At 47.3% G+C, this 20,783-nt stretch overlaps 1 protein-coding gene across 3 annotated transcripts; it reads left to right on the top strand.

Moving 5' to 3' along the window:
* The first annotated feature begins 262 nt into the window (after positions 1-262).
* Positions 263-19,141, top strand: PIDD1 (p53-induced death domain protein 1). Of its 3 annotated transcripts, XM_025896062.2 has the most exons (16): positions 263-395; positions 3,637-4,008; positions 5,712-6,125; positions 6,796-6,999; positions 7,855-7,909; positions 8,116-8,317; positions 8,975-9,103; positions 9,409-9,582; positions 10,169-10,316; positions 11,327-11,462; positions 11,689-11,839; positions 13,312-13,435; positions 14,599-14,717; positions 15,108-15,215; positions 16,168-16,373; positions 17,092-19,141. In XM_025896062.2, the coding sequence occupies exons 1-16, from the start codon at positions 284-286 to the stop codon at positions 17,327-17,329; spliced, it is 2,892 nt and encodes a 963-aa protein (XP_025751847.2). In that variant the 5' UTR covers positions 263-283; the 3' UTR covers positions 17,330-19,141. The 3 variants fall into 3 exon arrangements, with proteins under 3 accessions (XP_025751847.2, XP_008918212.3, XP_017937571.2); XM_008919964.3 differs by lacking the exon at positions 263-395 and having other exon boundaries at positions 2,394-4,008; XM_018082082.2 differs by lacking the exon at positions 263-395 and having other exon boundaries at positions 2,394-4,008; positions 8,113-8,317.
* Positions 19,142-20,783: the final 1,642 nt, after the last annotated feature.

Below are 20,783 nucleotides of genomic sequence, written 5' to 3'. Positions count from 1 at the left end.
AAAGCGCGGCCGTCTGTTCCGTCACGGGGTTGCTGGGGAGAGTCGTGGCTCGTATTGCGATGGGTGTGATTCTCAAAACGCACAGTCACAGGATCTGCTAGGCGGGAAAAGACCTCCAAGGTCACGGAGCCCAACCTATGACCTAACCCTGCCACGTCAACTAGACCATGGCCTTAAGTGCCATGTCCAGTCTTTCCCTGAACACCTCCAGAGACAGTAACTCCACCTCCCCGGGCAGCCCATTCCAATGCCCAATCATCCTTTCTCTGAAGAAATTCCTCTAATGGCCAACCTAAACTTCCCCTGGCACAGCCTAAGACTTTGTCCTCCAATTGCAGCACCCTGCCCTGCTCTGGGGTGGGCACAAGCCCAGCTGATCCACACACTGTGTCCCGGTATTTGTTAATTTTGTATCTGCACGGAGAGGGGCACTGGGTGGTGAATCCACAAAGCCAGAGTGCATCTCTGTACAGACATGAAACAAATGTTTCTTGATGGAAAGGGTGGTCAGGCACTGTAGTGGGCTGCCCACGGAGGTGGTGGGGTCTCAGTCTCCAGAGGTGTTGAAGGAACAACTGGATGTGGCACTTAGTGCTGTGGTTTAATTGTCATGGTGGTGTTTCGTCAATGGTTGGACTCAATGATCTTGGAGCAGCCAACAGGACAAGGGAAGTAATTGTTCCCCTGTACTCAGCACTGGTGAGGCCACACCTCAAGTGCTGTGCCCAGTTCTGGGCCTCTCACTTCCATAAGGGCATTGAGGCGCTGGAGCGAGTCCAGAGAAGGGCAATGGAGCTGGTGAAGGGCCTGGAACACAAGTCCTATGAGGAGCGGCTGAGGGAGCTACAGTTGTTTAACCTGGAGAAAAGGAGGGTCAGGGAAGACCTTATCACTCTCTACAACTGCCTGGTGGGGGTCGGCCTCTTCTCCCGGGCAACTAGTTGATAGGACAAGAGTCCTGACATCACCAAATCAATTAGGTTGGAAAAGACCTCTGAGATCATCAAGTCCAACCTATGAGCAAACACAACCTTGTCAACTAGACCATGGCACTAAGTGCCATGTTCACTCTCTCCTTAAACACTTCTGGAGACGGTGACTCCACCACCTCCGTGGGCAGCCCATTCCAATGCTTAACCACCCTTTCAAGTGAAGAAATTCTTCCTAATGTCCAGCCTAAACCTCCCCTGGCACAGCTGGAGACTATGTCCTCTTGTCCTGTCACTGGTTGCCTGGGAGAAGAGCAGGCCCTCCGGCCACAACCTCCTTTCAGGGCGCTGTAGGGAGAGCTTTGAGCAAGGGGTGCTTCTCGCAGGGCAGCAGCACCGGGGTACCAGCCGGGACTCGCCCCTCAGGGCGACACGGGGAGCAGCACACACGCCGAGGGGCCTCGACAGACCGAACGCAGCGACACAGCGGCTGGAGGCAGGTGCCCTCCGGGTGGGATGAGGGCTGGCTCGGCAGCGCCCAGCCCCGCGCCCTCCTGGGCTCGCAGCCCCCGCTCCGTTTCTCTCCCTGGATTTGCAGCGAGTGAGCACAACACCCGGAGCTGCCCGTGCCTCCCGCTCCCTTGGAGCCCGGGGGAGCCGCACCGGGACCGGCCGCGGTGCCGTGGCCGTGTCAGGAAAATCTCCTTTCGTGATATTGCCGTGGCGGCGGAACGCCTGGCCCTGAGGATGCCCAGGGCCACCAGCCCTGCGTCCCGCCGGCTTTGGCACCTCCCCGCCCCGTCCCACCCCGGCAGCGCGGTTCCCGAGAACTTTGCAGGAAGTGCCGGGCAGAGCTCAGCCCAGCCCAGCCGAGCCCTGCCCAGACGCGCTTGTTGAGGGCCGGGGGCCGGAGGGGTGAGACAAGTGTGGCCGTGCTCGGCGGGACACGGTGCGCGGGGCCCGGCTGGAGCTGCTGCCGCGGGTCGGGACGGCGGGATGTGGGGTGGCGTGGGGCCAGGGGCAGGGCATGTGTGGACAGTCCGAGACCCGTGTGTATGTGTGTCCGTGTGCGGGGATGTGTCCATGTGCAGGTTTGTGTGCCCGTGTGCGGGTCTGTGTGTGTCCATGTGCGGGTCTGTGTGTCCCTGTGCAGGTTTGTGTGTCGGTGTGTCTGTGCCTGCCTGCGCACAGGATGTACAGACCCGCGTAAGGCGGCACACCCTGAGCTGCCTCTGTGGCCTTCAAGCCTTTCCAGCCTGGGCAGTGTGGAGCTCCCTTTCGGTTCCTTCACCATCAACATCTTTACAAAGCTATAGCAGATGATCTTTTTTCTTACGGTTGTGTTGTATACAGCCTTTTTTGTAAGAAATGCTCACCTTTATACTGAAGCAGCAGTTTCACTTTTATCTCTCTGACACTTGGTTTCACGACGGGGTTCTATGAGGACCTGTTGCAGTTTTTGAGCTGCCTCTGTGCTCTGCTTCCTGTTCTTGTCATTACATTCCTGCCCTTTCAGGGAGATGGGTGTGACGAGTGTGACGTCTCCACCAAACTGTGCCTTGGGAACATCAGTCCTGCCATGTCCCACAGGTTAACGGTAAAAGCACTGCTCCTCGGGGTGTTGCTGGGGCATTAGCTTGTTTCTGCTGGCCTCGAAAGTAAGAGCCAAGTTTGTTCTAGTTCTGCATCACTCACTCAAACTGTTATTCACCTATTTGATCCATGATAGAGTTTACAAGGAGCTCTCGATATTCACATCATAAGCTAGTTTAATTTCCAGGCTCAGGAAAAGTTGCAAAAGATAAAGGAAGTGGAAAGAGCAGGAAACAAGGTCCTTGGAAGTCTGTGAGTACTGATGTAAAAGCAAGTGTAGTGCCTCTGCTCATCTTTTAACTACCTGTGTGCTATGGTGATAGTGTCTTCTTTTAAAAGTCCTAGATGGATGAAGGGTTCTTCACACTAAGAAAGCAGAGGAGTAATTAATTTGTTCAAATTTTGTACCTCTGCTCCTTTAGGTTCGAATCCTTCTCAGCATGCACTATGTGATATCTACTTTTTCCCTTTCCCTTTTGTGGAGGATGCTGAGGGGAAGAAACAGGGACTATCTGGTAACTAGCTGGCCACAGCTCTGTGCCTGGTTTGCACTTCCACAAGAGCCCAGTCTGACTGCACAGTCCAGTGCTCCTGTGTCACGGGTGTGCCTTTTCTAACCCTGGCCCTGGCCCTGACATGTTTGCTCTGCTGCCCTTTGCCCTCTCACTTCTATCCCATTGGCACTCGGTTTCACAACCGGGTTCAATGAGGACCCATCACGGTCTGTGAGCTGCCCCTGGGCTTTGCTTCTGGCTCAGCTCTCCCTGTCCCAGTTTTCTTCTCCACTTGTAAAGCTTCCCACTAAGGCACTTTGAAATCTGCATAAGGAATAGGCATTTACATTTATATCTTTTAAAGTTAATATTACTATTTATTCTGATGGTGGGTAATTGCTCCATTCCTTGCTGAGATGTTGGCTGGAAAAATCTGAGGTTTCCCTAGGAGGAGAAGCCTCTGTGGCATCTGTCAATCTGAATTTCTGTGCTCTCTGCCTGCAAAGCTTTCAGTAACATGCATGTAATCCTTCTTGCCCTTTTGCTGTGATTATAAACTGTTTCCAGCCACTCTGGGCTGGGGCAGGAGGCATTCACGGTGCACTTGTGTTCTCTTTCAGCGCCATCTTTCTTTCTCCTCCTTGTCCCAGCTGCCTTGTGGTGCCGCTGGTTCCTGCCTGCCTGGCAAGTCAGAGCATGTCCAGACCCCATGGAGGAGATGCAGAAGACGGTAGAGCTGCTGAGCCTCTGGGACAAGTGCGTGGAGGGGGCTTCGGGGGCTCCTGCGCTTGCTGGCCCCTGCCTTGCAGGCAACAGACTGAACCTGGATGTTTATCCTGATGGCTGCTGCCATTTCCTCCGGCTGTTGAAGGAGCAACGGGAAGAGGTGGTCCAGGTCGAGTTCCTTCGTCTCAGCAGCAACGATTGCCTCATTGGCACCACGCTGGACAGCCTTCCTCATCTGCAGCACCTGAAATCCCTGGTGCTGAAAGGTAAGTTGGCTCGTCACCACCCAACTTTTCTAGGCTCGGATTTTCTGTTAATCCTCCTCTCTACATCTGCAGGACGAACTGCCCTTGGAAGTGTTTTGTTCCAGTGTCCCTTACCTCAGCTTTGGCTCTTAGCCTTACTCAGAGCTGCATGCAGATTTCAACAAGATACAGCTTCTAGACTCTTATTTCCTTACTTTGTTTCTACAGCTGCCTGGGGATCAGTTTTTGGAGTCTGGTTGAGTCGATGCTGCAGAATTTTCTCTAATCACTCTCTTTAAGAGCATTTTTTGCAGTTATTCAAGAAGAGGGGGATTGAAAGCTGTTGGATTTTTTGGTAAATGTTCAGCCCCTCTTTAATTTTTGGACGTATAATAAACTGTCTTTTCTGCATTTCCATCTGAATCAATCCATGCTTAAACTTTGCTTACTGCCAATAACTGTACGTTTAGCAGAGTTCAAGACAGACCAGAAGAGGTTGATCAACATTTTATCTAAAGTATGACTCAGGGCATGCATGTAATTTGGCAAAGTGTAATAACTGTTAGAGCTATAAATATTAGATCATTATTTGAACTTTCTCATCTCTTTATTGTGGGAGGATCTCAATACATGTGGTATAATTTCTTTATCAGACTGAATCATTTGCTCTTTGGGAGGTGGAATTTTAAAAATAAATGAGAGAAAAAAGAGGGAGTTTGTGGCCAGAGTTCAGGGTTCTAGCTGAAAACTGAAAAGATTGAGGTTTGTTTCTATATCTGCCACAGATTTCTCATGTGAAGAATTTGAAATTCTTTTCCATCTTTAGTAAGGTGATGATATTAGTCCTGTTTAGTGAGATGTATGCACATCCTGAGCATCCTGAAGTGCAATAAAATAATTCACTAAGATTTTCTTATGTTCAAAATGAAATGTGTCTGATAGTTTGGTTGTTTAATTTTGCACCATTATGCAGCATAAAAAGTGTTTGGTGCCCTCTGCTGTATGTGGATACAAATAGAGAACAGGAGAGGGGGAGTAGGAAACAGTGAACAAACAGAGAAGTTTCCTTTTGTTTGCTCAACTTATTTTCCACGGGTGCAGCCCTTCTCCAATTTGAGTGTCACAAGCTGGGGTGGGGAACTTGTATCCTTCTTTCTCTGTGCTGACTGGCCTACACAAAACTGAATTACCTACTTTCCCCCCCCATTTTCACTGCTTTTGCCGTGTCTGCCCTCCACTCTTGCAAGGGCAGATCTTGATCCTCAGGGCTGTTTGTTTCTCGACGGCATGGACAAAGCCTTGAGGGGACAGACTATCTCCTTAATCCATAAAGTGTTGTGTGTTGGCTGCTGATGCTGGTGAGGAAGAGGTGGGGAAGGAGAGTAGGAGGCTTGGAGGTATATGGGCCACCTTGCTGAAGGGCGGTAGATGTGTGGGGTGTCCTGGCTAGTTCTGAGCTTTGACTCCAGATGTGTTTAGCAGAGCTGTACTGGTACAGTGGCATCTAGATTTCATAACAGATTTTTACCATTGCACCCCTTTCACTGATCAGAAAACTGAGGCATGAAGCAGAAGACTCACTTCTCTGAGTACTTTGTAATCAGTGTTGCTCACTGTGATCAGTAACTCCCCATCTCATGAGTCTCTGCGCTAAGGAGTCTCATGTGAGGCTGGTGTGGTGTCCCTGTTGCATACTGACCTCTTCTACTTCCATCCACACCCAGGAGGCCATGCTAGAGATCAGTTTGGTTCCTGTCAGCGTGGCTCCCTGACAAGCTTGCCACAAGACTTTGGGAAGCTGAAGTGTCTCACCCACCTGGATCTCAGCTTCAACAGACTCTCCACCTTGCCGAGCTCCATTCTCTGCCTCCCCAGCCTCCATGTGCTCCTGGTGAGCCACAACAGCCTGGTGGCACTTCCCAAGGACTTTGGCTGTCTTAGCAAGCTGACTTTCTTCTCTGCTATGAAAAATCAGCTGACCGACTTACCTCAGAGCATTGGGGAGCTGTCAATGCTGCAGACTCTGGATCTTTCAGACAATGTTTTGCAATTGCTCCCCGAAGAAATTGGGAATCTGCACAATTGCAAAGAGCTGGTTCTCTCTGGGAATTGTTTATCGAGCATCCCAGACTCCTTGGGTATGTATTTTATAGGGGAAAAGAAGACATGGGCTTGCCAAGCTTTTGGTACAGCCTAGGACCTTCTGAGGTCCTTGGTCTCTGTCCCCAGAGCTGTTAGCCTGCTGGAGCCAAATGAAAGGGATAACTGGGAGAAACATACTTGGTTCAGTCAGTCCCTTTGAGCATTAATGGCTCTCTGGATCACACTTTCTGTTCCTGTGGATCAGCAACATGGCTAAGATCTCAATACAATTTACAATCTGGCCTGGCTGCTTTTGGGTAGCACCCAGGACTGGAAACAGAAGAGCTGGGGTTTGATGGGATACAAATCTGGGCTTGAAATCACAGTGTACAGTGTGGACAAGTCCATGGAACTGGACTCTGACTTCTGCTGCTCAACCTTCTGGCTCTTGGATCCTCTATTACTTTGTGCTTGAGGTTGTTATTGATGCTGTCACAGAAGTGTCTTACATCCACACTCATAGCTGGGTGCTGAAAAGCAGAGGACAGAGGAGGTTGTGTTGCCTCTCAGCTAATTCCCTGCATCCCTTTATTATGTGAGCTATAGAGATGTTGGGCTTTTGTACTTTTCCCTCATTATATGTGTGTTTACATGGGATGAGGAAGGAGGGGTTAGAGCTGATGTGTGACACAATTAACAACAACTTGTTCTTGTTCTAACCTGCAGCCAATTTGAAGTCTCTGCGTGAGCTGCATCTCCACAGCAATTTCCTGGTGACGGTCCCTGCCTCGCTTGCCAGCCTGCCCAACTTGTCCAGACTTGATCTGCAGAACAACTGCCTCCGTGCCGTCCCCGCTGAGATCCAGGCCTTGCCATTTGTGGACCTCCATGGCAATCCCTTAGGAGAAACTGAACCATCTCTGCAGGCTGGTAATTGCAAGGCTTCTGCTGCTGTGTGTTCAGCCCAGCTGTTCCCTCACTCAGCCCAGCATGGTGTAGATGGGTTTGGAATAGAGAAGGCAAGCAGGGGGGAATCAGATCAGCCTTTATTTGTCTGGAATAATTATTAGGTTGTAAGGATACAGACAGTACTAGTTATGTTTTTATGAGCCCAAGCCTGGTCCAAAGGGCTCAGTTGTCCCTGGAATTGGGCTTTCTCAATAAGGTTTAATCGTGGAAGTGAAAATGGGATTCACAGGAAATGAATCAGGAGAGGTCCCTAAAGAGGTCTAGCCTTTTTAGCAGAGGTGAGCACCAGTTCTTGGGCTTGCTGCACAGCCCTAAGGCTGTGGTGGCTTATGCTGGAAGCTCAAAGAGCAGTAAGAGGTCATTCTGCTATGCAGTTACCTCCTGCTTTCCTGGGGTTCACAGGCTGCAGGGGAGCAGCATTTTGTTCAAGATGAAAGTGATGAATAAGCAGGAATCTGAGCAGGGTTTCCCAATGGTGCTCATGTTCACAAGAGCAATCACTGATGCCCAGAGGTGGCCTGAGGCAATCAAACATGGCCCTGAGAGCTGCAGGGCTGGTAGATTGAAATATTTTATGATTCCCTCTGCTTCTGAGTTTCCCGGGGGGAGAGTCAGCATTTCCTTGTCTTGGGACCTCTAGACCTCTTGCCATCCTCTTGCTGCTGCTTGATCTGGAGCCTGCTGCAGTGTGAGCAGGGTTCCATTAGTGGCTTCTGTCAGATTAGGATTAAGCCAAAACTGTTCAGCCTTTTTTGTCTACCCTGGTTCAAGTAACCTCTGTCTTCTCCTCCTACCCAAACCTTCTTATTGCCTCAGGTGAATCCAGTGCTAGAGGGCCAAGAAAACTCTCCTGTAGATTAAGAAAGCACAGGTAAGCCTCTGTTATGAAGAACTTATATTACTGTGGTGTTACAAGGTCCCAGACAAGATTGATGCAAGGTGGGGATTGCACTGCAGGAATATATAGGCTTATAGCCTCAGTAGGCCAGTCAAACACAAGTATGAGATTCTTCTGTTGATTTTTGGAGGACTGAAGTCATTGCACAGTGTCATACATTCATGCATTTCTTCCAAAAGCTTTCCTGTCACCTCTGAAGGCTGCAAAGTGGTCCTGCCCTGTGACATCCATTTCTACTTTCCAGCGGGGGCTGTCTCTGATCCTCTCCGGATCCACTTCCGAGTCCTCGAACCGGACCCTCAGTGGGTAAAGCTTAGACACCATGATGTCTTGCTGAGTAGGGTCCTGGAGCTGCAGCCTCATGGGGTCAAATTCCAGCAGGTAAGGACACATCTAGGTCACCTCCTGATAAATCTGCCTTTGCAGTAGCTCATCAGAGTCTTCTGAGAGAGCCTTTTGGGACTTTTGAGACAGCTACCACCATAACTGCTGCTTTTAAATATCTGCAGCACTGCCTTTCAAAGAAGCCCCACTGCAAAGACTCAGAAAGACACAACTAGCTTCTCCGGAGCTGTGCTGGCCTGGTGCCTTTGCCTTCCCCACTGCTCTTAATTCAGCTGAGCTGTAACCTTTCTCACTCACAACCCTCCTGCTGTGCCAGAGGATAAGTGCTGTTCCAGCATCTGGCCTTAGCTTGCAAAGAGAATGGTTTGCGTCCTTCTATAAAAGTCTGATTGCGTGGTTTTCATTCAAGCTGGCAGGTAGTTACACCCCCAGCCCCATCATGGCTAACAAGCAGCTCACTGGAGAAGTTGCTTTGCCCTTTCTGCCCAGCAGCTGCTGAACTTTTCCTGCTGTCCCACTCCATAGCAAATCCGACATCTGTCACCTCCCCAGAGACTGCAGGGTAGAGCAGATTCCTGCACTCCCTGCATACAGGTTGTGTGTCACCTTCCCCCTTCTTGTTTGCACAGGAAGCAGAGCTGGGCTAGGTTTTATCCTTTCTATTGGTGTCTCACAGCAATGCTTTTTTGCCAGGAGGTGCAGATCTGGATGCCGTTTGTCCGGCCTCGAATGCTTCACGAGCACGAGGTGGTAGTTCGGACCTTCAGTGGGCAGAGCTGGAGTGATCTGAGAACAAGAGTGAAGGAGAAGAGAGGATTAACGGTGAGCAGATTGAAATGACCAGTGACACACATTGTTGCTCTTTGGTTTTGCCCAGCCAAGAGTGAGCCCATTTGAAACATCTCGTGAGCTGCATTTTGACCAGCTGCTATAAAATGTAGTGGATTTCAGCTCCAGGTTTCCTCTCTCATGGAGGTGTGTCTGCTGAAGGTGGTGAGTTGCAGCCTGCCATGCTTCATCCCTGTTCTAGTGCTTTCATCTGCTCGGCTGATACTGGTCCTTATTTTCCTGCCTTTATTGTATGAAATTATATGCCTATATATTTTCTTCCCTGCCTTCTGTTACAGATGGCTCACTGTAGTGTCCTTCACTTCTCTTGGTTCCTTGTTGTGGGTCGACTTGTGCAAGATGAATGCGAAGTGCCAGCAGAGGGGACATTGCTCTTTTCCAGAGTGGATCCAGACATCAAAGTGATCTTTCCTCCTGGAGTCACCGAAGAGCCTCGCAGGGTCAAGATGCAGGTATGCATGCTTTAAAAAACAACCTTTGGTAAGCTGTGGTGCAGCTGTTGTCCCATGCCAAGTGCAGGAACTGAACTCGAGATGTCTGCTCTAGGGTAGTTCCTATCTGACATGGGTGCTTCGTGGGCTGACCCATCTCAGATCACCATCTTTCTTAACTTCCCTGCCTGCAAAATGGGCTGTACTGCAAGCTGCCCTGTGGGATCTCCAGCAGACCAGCAGGTAGCTGCTATAAAGGGAACACAAGGAGATTTTGCCTCTTTTTCCCTTGCAAAACTGAGCTTGGCAAAACAGCTCAGTGAGACTTGGGTGGGGGGAAATCTAATGTGGATCTAATTCTGAAGCCACCCCTCTAAAATTAATTGTTCTCTATAGTTACCAGATAGTGCTAAATGCTATTGTAATATCTTGGTCCGTCCCAGCTTGCAGGTTACCAGACTTCAGCCAAAGTTCACTGTGCTTCTACTTCTCACTGGGTCCTGAGGCAAGAGCTGCATTTGCCTGCTGGGTGCTGGGGGAGCTGCATGAGGAATGTGGGGATTTGGTGTCTGACTGCTCTGCTCAGTGTGCTGTCTGCCATGTCCAGGTGCTGCACGTCCCTGCGGAAGTGATAGACGAAATCACAGCCAATGCAGGGTGCAGAGCCAGTCCCCTGCTCTGCCTCTCCCAGGACTCCCTGGTGGATTTTCTCAATCCAGTGACAATTCAGTTGCCCCTCCCACCTGGAATCACAGGTTGGTTCATTCCTAAAACTGGCAAAGAGAAATGCCATATGTGGAAAACCACAAATGGCAAGCTGAGAATTTTGTTTGCCTCTCCTGTTGATAATAAAGCTTGCTTTTCCTGCAGGAACAGCAAAGTCTATCTGCTGAGTGAGTGGTCATAAAGGGTGGTGGGAGCTGAAGGTAGTTCAGATCCATCAGATCAGTGCTGGGCTTCACAGATGAGACAAGCTGGGAGAATGGCCTTGGCAAATGGATTTCTCTGTCAAAATACATGTGTATTTAGACTGCTGATTTCAGTATGGTGGATTAGAGAGTCACTCCTGCCAACAGAAGATATGCTTGGTGAAAGGGCTTTGAATCATGACTGGGAATAGCTTGAAACAGGAAATGAAGATGCTGCCTCCAGGGGTCTGCCTTCTCTTTTCCTTGCTCATGACTCAGGTGCTGAGCCACTGCAGTTAAAGCTGTATGAAGATATGCTAAGCCATATCCCACTCTCAATACTGCTAAAGAAGTAAAAAAGCCTCAGTTGTACCAGGAATTCTTCTGTTTGCTGAGTACCACGTGTCTCCTAATTCCTACTTTCTTTGATCTTTCCTGGCTTTCTTCTGAAGAAGTAACATTTTTTGGGTGTGATACGGTCTTTGTTATAACACTACTTGGTATTTGTATGTCTGAAGTGCATCAGGATTGGAAAGTCTGTGGGATGTACATTAGAAAGAGATGGAACTTAACTAGATTTTGTTGTTGAGAATTGTCAAATGAATCTGTTGGTGGAAATTGGCACACTATTGTTTTAAGTCTGCCTATTTTGCCAGAATATCCTTGAAGCATTGGGATAGCATAGTCCTTTTATTGCTGCTTTTCTTTGAGCAAAGTTAAGTCCTGGATGTTGAAGGTCATGAGCCTTAATTTGATGCTTTTAAAAAGTAAATCACCCAAACCCATGGCTGGATTTGTAAAGCAATGAATAAAGGCTTCTACTGCCTATAGCATCTCTTGATCGTTGTTGTCTTTAGGGCTAAATTTGGATCAGTTAAGGCTGCGTCTTCTCCATGGTGACCTGGAGGGCCAAACCTGGGATGACATTACCAGTCAGGTGGAGCTGAAATTCACTCATATTTATGTGATGTTTGAAGTCACTCACTTCTCCTGGTAAGTGCAGGATTAGTCCTGAGGAAAAGATGGGATGTTCATCTGCCTTGCTTTTCCCACACTCTGACCAGAGGTCATGCCATTAACCCTATCTGTTCCCTTTTCGCAAGTCAGGCCCAGTTTAGCACTTTGTCTCTACCCATCATATTTTAAAATCTTGTGGATATGACACTGGTGTTTCCATCTGGACAGAATCTCTCCTGTTTCTTAATTCCTTGTCTGCCAGGTACTGGCTGTGGTACACCACCAAGACCTACATTGAAGGCATTGCCAAGAAGGTCTATGAGCGGCTGCGTCTGTACCAGGTGAACTTCATTGCGCTGCAGAGGAAGAGGGACCCCGAGCAAGTCCTGCTACAGTGTGTCCCCAAGCACAAGGTCTGATTGGCGTTCCATCGCCTTGCTCCTGAGCTTCCTGGGCCTCCATTTATAGGATATAAGGGCAGCAGTGCACCAAATGGTCCTGTTTACTGCCCCAGAGTCATGGCTGGAGTGTGCTGTCACCACACAGTTGGTGTGATACTGACTCACAGGGAGCTGGAGGAAGAAGGAAACCTCATTCTGTGCAGTGGCACATGCCATGCATTGATTTCCTACCCTGAGGATTGGGCTGCTAAAATCCACTGAGCCAAAGTTACTGGCCATGTATATGCTGTTAGCATCCAGCAAACATGAGGCAAAACATGTTGGCTTAAACTTAAGTCAAAGTTGAAGCTTACACGTCACTTGTCTGGGCTACTGCTGTGGGCAGCAGCAGTGCTTTGATTTCATCTGGAGTGGTTAGAAATGGTACTCTTCCCAATGTTCCTTGCTGTTTACAGTTCAAGCAGTGGACAGAACATATGACCCCTCCTTAACCTACTTCAGTGCAACATCAGGTTAGTTTATGCTATGAGTTTGAGCTAATCAGGCTGACTTTGTAGGGAAGGAGATGGGAAGCACTCATGCATTCTCTTCTGCTGCCTCTGCTCTAGGGGTATCAGCCCTGAGCAGTGTTGCTTCAGATATTAGCAAAGAGTGTGCATGTCTTTGTGGAGCCTGTACCTTGACAGGCACTGCCGCTCGGTGAGGTGGGGATTGTGTTATCAGGCTGCCAGTACTGGGCTGCTAACTGATCTGGTTGCTTCTTCTCTTAATTTGTTTTATATTGAAATGACCCATGGACACAAGCATATGCAAGGATTCTTTATATCTTGGGTTCTGGCCTAAAATTATCTCCACAGGAGGCAGCAGTGACACTGACAGTGAGATCCTGGTTTGGGTGTGTCTGTATTCCTGCTAGGGGTGGTCATGGGGTGAGAGAGGTTTACTTTTAAAAATAGAAGGAAGACTAGACACTTTGGGCCCAAGCTAACTCTTGCACTGCCTCCGACACCCCAAGTCTGTGATCACAGACTGCAAAGCCAAAATGAGCTCTGGTGTATTGTATGAGCTGTGTCTTTTTGCAGAGAAAATGTCTTTTAATGGTATACTGTGAGGGGGACATGGTAGCAAGTAAATCCTTCCCTGTCTTTGAAGGTTACTGACCAGTTAAAAAAGATATATTGCTGAAAATGCTTATTTTAAAGGCATCTTTGGAATTGCCTATCTTTGTTAGTCCACATAGACTTGTCCAGTTTTTATTTGAGAGGAGGCACAAAAGGCACAAAACTCAGAGCACCACTTCTTTGTCTGTAGTGAATGTACCAGCAGGGGGAGGGTGTTTGTTCATTTGTTTACATCCTTCTCATGTGAAATGGTCTTTTCTGCTTAAAGGTGAGTGAGAGGAACCTCACGAGTGTAGGGACATGGGCCAGGGAACAGACGTGCTTCAGACCAAACACAGTGTCCTGTGTTGTCATCCTTGTCAGGTTGACCCAGTGCTGGAGAGGCTGCAGAACCGCTATCAAGGACCGGAGCCATCTGACATGGTGGAGATGTTTGAGGGAGAGCAATTTTTCGCAGCTTTTGAGCGAGGCATCAGCATTGATATGGGTATGGCAGTACTGGGCTCATGCTGCTGCTCCCTACCTCTTGTGCTTCTCTGGCCCCAGGCATGTTTCTGCTGGGGGCTGTACTCATCCATGACATTCCTCTCTGTCTCCAGTTGGACCACTACTCACAGCAGCCAACCCATGATTTTGTCACATTCTCTGGTCACCCATCTTTTGTGTCTACTTTTCCCTATGAAAATACTGTTTGCAGACTTTCATTTCCTCTCATGCTCTTGTAAACCTGCAGAGGGCAATAGCTAAATGTGTTTATTTTATGACTGATCTGCTTCTGCAGCCAGCTATGCCCTTTTCCTGGCATCTTAGACACCACACTGGGATGCTCATGGTGATCTAATTAATGTTGCCCATTTCTGAGAACACATATAAAGTTGGGGTTTTTTTTGAGAAGATATTTCTGAAATAATCCATAACAGATAATTCCTGCTGTTGGAGCCACTAGAAGAGAAGGAAAGAGGGAGCAGGACAAAAACTCAAGACGATGTTTTATGTCCCAATGTGGCTGGACCTGTTCCAGCTGCAAAACGAGCCATTTTCTGCAAAACTCGAACACGGAGCTCAGTTTCATTGGTGTAAAGTAAACACAACTTAAAAGTGCACTGGACTTTCAGTGGAGTTCATGAGGCCAGAGTCTGTCCCTCTATCTTGATTTAGGCTGGACTCTTAACTTAATTTCCAGCTAATTACATATATCAATGTTGTACCTGATTATATTTTTTTTCCTTTAGCTCTACTCTGCACCCCTGTATAAATGGTGATGAGATGGGTGACGTTTTTTTGTGCATTAAAGGGTGCTATTGCAGCTGATTCTGCCCTCCAAGGGATAGTATGGACTGAGATGGGAAGGAAGCACCAAGGATGGACTTAACTCCCTGTGCCATCCTGCCTTGCCTTCCATTCTTGAACTTTGTCTATGCCTTGTGTCCATTCTCCTTTCTCACTTGTAGGACCTGCTTTCTCTATAGTCAGTGTTTTCTGCTTTCCTGTGTCACTCAGTGAGGAAGGGAAGGTTGCAATTCTTTCAGCCATGAGCAGAAGGACTAGTTAGTAGCATGGAGACTGCTAGTGGATGATGGGCTGTTGGCCAGGCTCGAAAAGCTGCACACTTTTCTCCACAAGTTGACTGTTTGCTGCTTCTTTGCACAGATCGTCCTGACTGTGTGGACGGACGTCTGTCATTTATTTTTTATTCCCACTTGAAGAACATGAAGGAAGTATATGTGACCTCCCCTGTGGACAGGAAAGGCCAAGCTGTAAAAGGCCAGGTGAGCAATGAGTTACACGGACTTTTTGTTTCCTCTTTCATCAGCATTGCTTTTACAATACTCCTCATAGTGATCTGAGTGCTGCGCATGACTCTTTTCCTCCCCTCTTTCTCTGGTTTTGGATTTCACTGACTAAACCCTGAATAATCAAGAAGTGTAGTCTGGAAGGATCACTCATCACTTAGGACTTACATTCCTGCTGTTAATTCTTGGGGTGTTGGCAGTAAGTCCAGCCTTTACAGCAGAACGTCAGTGCTCCTCCCAGTTGCATGTAATTTGTGGGCTAGGGATAGGTGAGAATGTTGAATTCAGACAGAAAAAACATGGTGCCAACAGGCTTGGCCACTGTGCTTGAATCAGAGCCTCACTGCATGCTTTCTGTTTGCAAAGGTCTCCTTCTACCGAGGGGCAGTTCCAGAGAACATCCCTGAAGATGCCAGCAGGAGGAGGAAAGGAGCAGACTCCCTCTGGCTTGCAACTTTGCCCATCAAACTACCTGTAAGTTGTCTTCTACAGAAAAATCAATCTAGATGGGATAGGAACATGGCCTTCCTGCTCAGCTAATTTTGTTTTCCTCTGTGAGAAAGGATGCAATGAGTGACTACAAGAAATAGTTGCCCAAATAGGTTGTGGTGATTTCCCACTCCTTGTGAGTGAGCTCTTCTGAAACGAGAAACATGAATAGCTAGGAGTGGTCTCCATCTCTCCTGTCATCTTGCCTGCCAAGCACAGGCTTGTTGGATGGGTGGTCAGAGAGGGTGGATCCTTTGAATGAATGAGGGATGTAGTACACAAGGAAGCTCACTGTAATTAAGGGAAGTGTCTGTTTTGTTTGTAAATTTCTTAGTCACACAGCTCATGCAGCAGGAAAAAAGAAAGGATTAGGATGAGGTAATTATGCTGGATTTGAATACAGACATGAAGTGTAAGTATTTTGGTGTGAGCTTTAAAGTCTAGGCTGTGTGTTATTGTGAGAAAGGCAACTTTTGCTTATGGAATTTAATTGATCTTTGGGAAGCTTAAAACAATATATACTTTGGTAGGCTGAATGCTTCCCTTCAGATCACGTGCCATGATCTCACATCCGTTTCTGTCTCATGCAACCTCAACTACAAATCTAGACTAAGTGCTCTCTTGCTGCTAAGGCAAACACACTTTCGAGACATGGCTCATTTTAGACTGCTCTTTAAAGACAGGAAAGGAAATTTTCAGTGTGAGCTATGTGAAAACTGTGATTTGATATTTTTCTGAGGCAGTGAGCATAGCTGGTCATTGCCAGTGTGAGTGCTCCTTACTTCTTACAGCCTGACTCTTCAGCCCCGAGAATTTCCTTTCTCCCCAGTAGGAGGAAGGAAATTTCTGTATGGAGACTGAGTGGCCAGACACTGTCCTCTATGAAAACAATTTGTAGAAGAAAGTATGTTCTTTCTCTCTCTTCTCTGTGACACAGCAATTGAAACCCCGCTGCGATGAGAATCCTGGTCCCCTGTGTGGCTTCTCCTTCCCTCCCTTGAACCTGGGCAATGCTGAGACTGGCTACCTGACACAGGCAAACCTGCTGAGCATTGCCAGGCGTATGGGATCTGACTGGCAGACCATTGGTCTCAACCTGGGCTTGACCTATCAGCAGATTGAGCGCATAGGACACAATAACAGGTAAGATAAGACAACAGTGATGCATTCTATCTATCTATGTATCTATCTATCTCTCTGCAGTGTAATAGTATAAATTATTGCTTGGCTGGTTGAAAGGTTTTACACTGTAATTGTTTCACTGAATAAAAGACGAGTTGACTAATGGTTCTTCTCAAAATAATGCCTTATATAATGGAGAACTGATTATTTTCTCTTGCCATTATAAAACAAAGCTTTTTGTTTGAAAAACAAAATTGGGAAATAACAAACCTGATGAGCTCTGTAGTTCAGCTGAGTTGCATTCCTGTTTTGTTCTGTGATCTGGATTCCTGGCCAGACTCCATCTCTTACAATGAGCAATGATCTATGGCTTTAATTGTGAATATCATCTGTATGCAAAAAGAACTTGTGGTACCTCATGGGGCATGCAGTCTGACCAAAAAGCCAGAGCAGTAGGAGAGAATTAGATTTGTTCTACTATTCCTGTGGGGAAATTACATTCAAAAGCAGAATGCCTTAATTTGTTATTTTCGTTAGGAAAATATTTTTTAGAGAAATGCTGTTGTAGGAGCTGCAACTCCTGTAAGATGGGTGGGGAAGAGGCAGGCCCACTGAGCATTTTGTGCGTCTGGATGGCTCCTTTGGGGCTCTAGTCATGGACTGGGACATAGGTCAGGTCTCTTTGGGTTGCCAATCAGGAGAGTGTGTTGGTTACTTCTGTGTTTCCTCCTTTCTTCAGAGACGACCTTGATAAGCAGATCCTGAGCATGCTTTTCTCATGGGCTCAGCAAAACTCAGAGGATCCTGACTGTGTGAGCAAGCTGATTACAGCCATGAAAGAGAGCGGCCGCCAGGACATCGCTGATGAGGTTGAAACCATCATTGATCTGGGACGACAGAAATACAGCGAGTCCATCCGCCGCGTGGGCTTGGAGCAGGAGAGCAGCACGGAGGACTCAGCAATAGCTATGATGTAGCACCTAGCAGAAAAAAATGAGTTTTGTACAGGGTTCCTCTGCAAACCCAGAGTGACAGTGTTTGGGGATGCTCCCACCTCAAGGGCCAGTGTCTTCCTCAGGAGCTGGGCATTGATTTACTCGTGAGCAGACTGCTGAGCTCTCTTGGGTCTGTACTCACAGGCCACTTCTGCCAATCCCGGGAAGTTTTGAGTGCATTTATGAGTGTTTTCTCGCTTCCACTGCTTGACCTTGAGCTTTAGCTTTCAGAAACGTGGAGAAATTTAGAGACTAAAGTGTCTGTCAGTTGAGTACTGGCTAGTGTAGTATTTAATTAATTAATATTCATGTTACATGTATTTATTTGTAACTTATTCCTGTAACTGTGTTCTGCTGGAAACACTGGATGTGAGCATTTGGGTCCATTTGTGCTCCAGTGCTTGTTGGGAGAGTGGAGGTGCAGTCATGAAGGCCTGTGATGTGCTGGGAACTGTTCAGCTATGTCTGTTAATGGTGTGTTTTGCTCACATGAAAATGTGAATTCTATTCTCCATGAAAATGTTTCCCGTTTTCTGTCAAATCTCTTCTAGGTCCCTTAGGTCCAAAACAAAACCTAAGTGGAAGAGGGAAAAACCAATTTGATAAAAATTTTTAGGAAAATTGCTCTTGTTTTTTAGTTTTGCTCCAAAAGCTATTTTGAAACAAATAGGCTGCTGCACCTGCCAGGCTTTTTAGATGAGACGTACATGGTGCTGATCTTTGACAAAATTCCAGTTTCATTTTACCAAAAAAAGGTAAAAATCCATAACTTGTTCTGGGAGAGACTCTAATATAAGTGAAAGTAAAATTTCCCTTGCAGTTTCAAGGGATAGTCCTCACATCCTCCCAGTGAAATATGACTGTGTAGTAGTGAAGATGTGACCCCTCCTGAAGTTTGGTGAAAAGCATGACTTAAATTTGCATTTTAAAAACTGGTCTGACCAGCTGTGAAATAGGCACTGTCGTGGAATTGGCATGAATTGTGCTGAGCTAACTTCCCAGTTTTTCTGTCTGAGTATCTTGTATAAGGCTGGAAGCATTTACTGCTTTTTAACTGCTCAGTTGTTGACTACTGAGGTGCCCTTCTCTTCCTGTTCCCTGTCTCATGATGGTCCTCAGTTAGTGACCCAGTAATGACAGCGGAAAATTTCATGCAAGCTTTTTGAAAGACGACTGTCATCTAAGTAAATTCAACTCTTTCAAGACAGATTTGAATTCAGCATAACTCTCTAAGCATTACTTAAAGGGCTGTTCGCAGTCTGAAAAAAGAAATGTTTATAAAAATGCCAGGTTGCAACACCCAAAGTCAACCTGCAGTTGCAGGTTGGAGAAATCCTGGTGTTTTCTTCCCCTTGTGAAGTATCATTGGTGGCTTCCCTGATGCTGTTTCAGACCTGCCGTCACTATTATTGAAAGAGAGGCATAAAATCATTCTGCTTTTTTTTTTTATTTAAGGCCATTCTAACATCTCAGTCCACAGAGTGCTTAGTGTCCAGTCCAGAGCACTGGACAATGACTTACAGACTTGATTTGCCACCTTGGGCCTAGGGACTTCCTCAGATTTGATTTCTTAGGTGTTGCCCTTAAGTCTTATGTTGGGTTCAAGTCATCAGTTCTCTTTTGAATGTACCTTTTCTCTTGTATTCTGTGTCATATGTTCTTGTCTGTAATTTCGATGTATTACAATGAGTTATTTGTTCTTTCCTCCAGTTTTGGAGAGATGCATTTGGGCGTAGTGCTCTCACTGGGAATAAAATAAGCACTCAACTGTTCCACATCACAGTCTACTAATCCATAAATGCCTCAGGAAGTTAGACAGAGACAGGTCCCTTTAATCCTGCTGGCAGAAAGATACTGGTGAGCTTGGCTGTGCTGTGCAGAAATGGGAGAAGAGCCCCTGTTTGGATACTGCTGGCTGCAAAGTGCAGGACAGACTGCAGCCGAGTTAATGGTGTCCCTGGAGCTTGGCTTTGCTGCAGCGGGGCTAAGCTGGGAAACACAATGTTCAGGACATGAGCTGAGCATATGTCTGGGGCTCAGGTGGAGCCCGGCCTGTGGCGAAAGTGCAGAAGGCTTTTGTCTAGGCAAAATAGGCTAAGGAAGTCTAAGGTGGCATAAGGCAGCATCCACAGCTACAAGATGAAGCTAGGCTACACTTAGCTTTCCATTTGTGATGGCCAGGCCACAGCTGAGTTAGGCAATGCTGGAATAAGGGATAGGGTAGGCTGGACTCTTATGAAGGGCTCATCCAGGCATCAGCAGAGCTACAGCTCTTCCAGGTAACAGATAGATTGGTTCCAGGAGAGAGGGAGATTACTGCCAGGCGTTTAGGTTGCACGTGGTATGGGCTGCAACTAGGCCAGGCAACAGGAGATATCAAACAGTATCGTCAGTAAGATGGCTCTTCAGGATTTGAAAAGCTGATAACTTAAGGAAAGTTAAGGAACTACCCCAGACAAGTACTTCTATTTCCAGTCTTTCATTGCTGAGTGGCAGCCGCTGGGCCAGGCCACCTTACTGGCATCTGGTTTTCTCCTTGAAGTGACACCAAGCACCCAGCTGAGGATCTGGAGGTGCTGGCAGGAAATCAGAGCAATTGTCCAATGCTCTTTCCTTTAGCTGACCTGGAAGCAAATATTTGAGCTGGATGAGAGTCAATGGAAAGCATGTTATTTTGAGAGAAGTAGGAAAGCTGGATGAGGGAGGTAGTAACAGGTTAGCTCGGAGAGGACATAAGCTTAAGTATAAATCTTCACCTTGCTGCTTCTTCAGCCAAGTCCTTGGAAGACTTCATTCCTTCTGGAAGCAGCGGTTGTTTGGGAAAAATGTTTTTTGTTTTCTTACCTCCAGGCTGAAGAAAAATGGAAATCCTTATAATTCTTTAGCATCTTCCCAAGGCCAGAGCTGAGAAAAGTATGGGTTGTGACGCTGGTTGTAGCTGCTCCCTCTCAACTTTGCAAGTTTCTGTCTCCTGGGGTCTGACACATCCTTCATATGTTGCAGGAGCATCAGGCTGAGTGACAATCCTGGCAAAGCTTTCAAGCTGGTGCATTGAGAGGAGCAAGAAAACAGCGTCTCCCTCTCAAAAATCCCTTACAACAGATGACTGGGTTGCAGTCAGGGGAGGGAAAAGGAAATCTTGCTGCAAAGACAGACTATTTTGTGTCAACTGCTGTGCATCAATGATGGCTGGAGGGCAGAGGCAGTCACAGATGGATCCATCAGCTCTTTGGGGTCTCAAAATAACATGGCTCTGAAGGAGGTGGCAGCAGCTCTTTGTGAGGTGGCAAGCCTGGAAAACTTTGACTCTCCCTGAGGTCAAGCTGTTTCACCCATGGCAGGATAGCAATGTCCTTAGTGTCCACTTCCCCCTCCATCCTGGCAGGATGGACCCATCCCACCTTTCTGCCACCAAGAAACAGCAAAGCAGCCTAAT

The sequence above is a fragment of the Manacus vitellinus genome, unplaced genomic scaffold (assembly GCF_001715985.3).
Source record: "Manacus vitellinus isolate BGI_N305 unplaced genomic scaffold, ASM171598v3 scaffold_59_pilon, whole genome shotgun sequence".
Taxonomy (NCBI): Eukaryota; Metazoa; Chordata; class Aves; order Passeriformes; family Pipridae; genus Manacus; species Manacus vitellinus.
This window is presented reverse-complemented; position numbering and strand designations above follow the sequence as displayed.

Coding starts and splice junctions, on each gene's coding strand:
- PIDD1 (XM_025896062.2), top strand. CDS start 284: ATGGCCAACCTAAACTTCCCCTGGCACAGCCTAAGACTTTGTCCTCCA. Junction 6,126..6,795: donor GAGCATCCCAGACTCCTTGG/GTATGTATTTTA, acceptor TCTAACCTGCAG/CCAATTTGAAGTCTCTGCGT. Junction 11,840..13,311: donor AGTGTGTCCCCAAGCACAAG/GTCTGATTGGCG, acceptor CATCCTTGTCAG/GTTGACCCAGTGCTGGAGAG.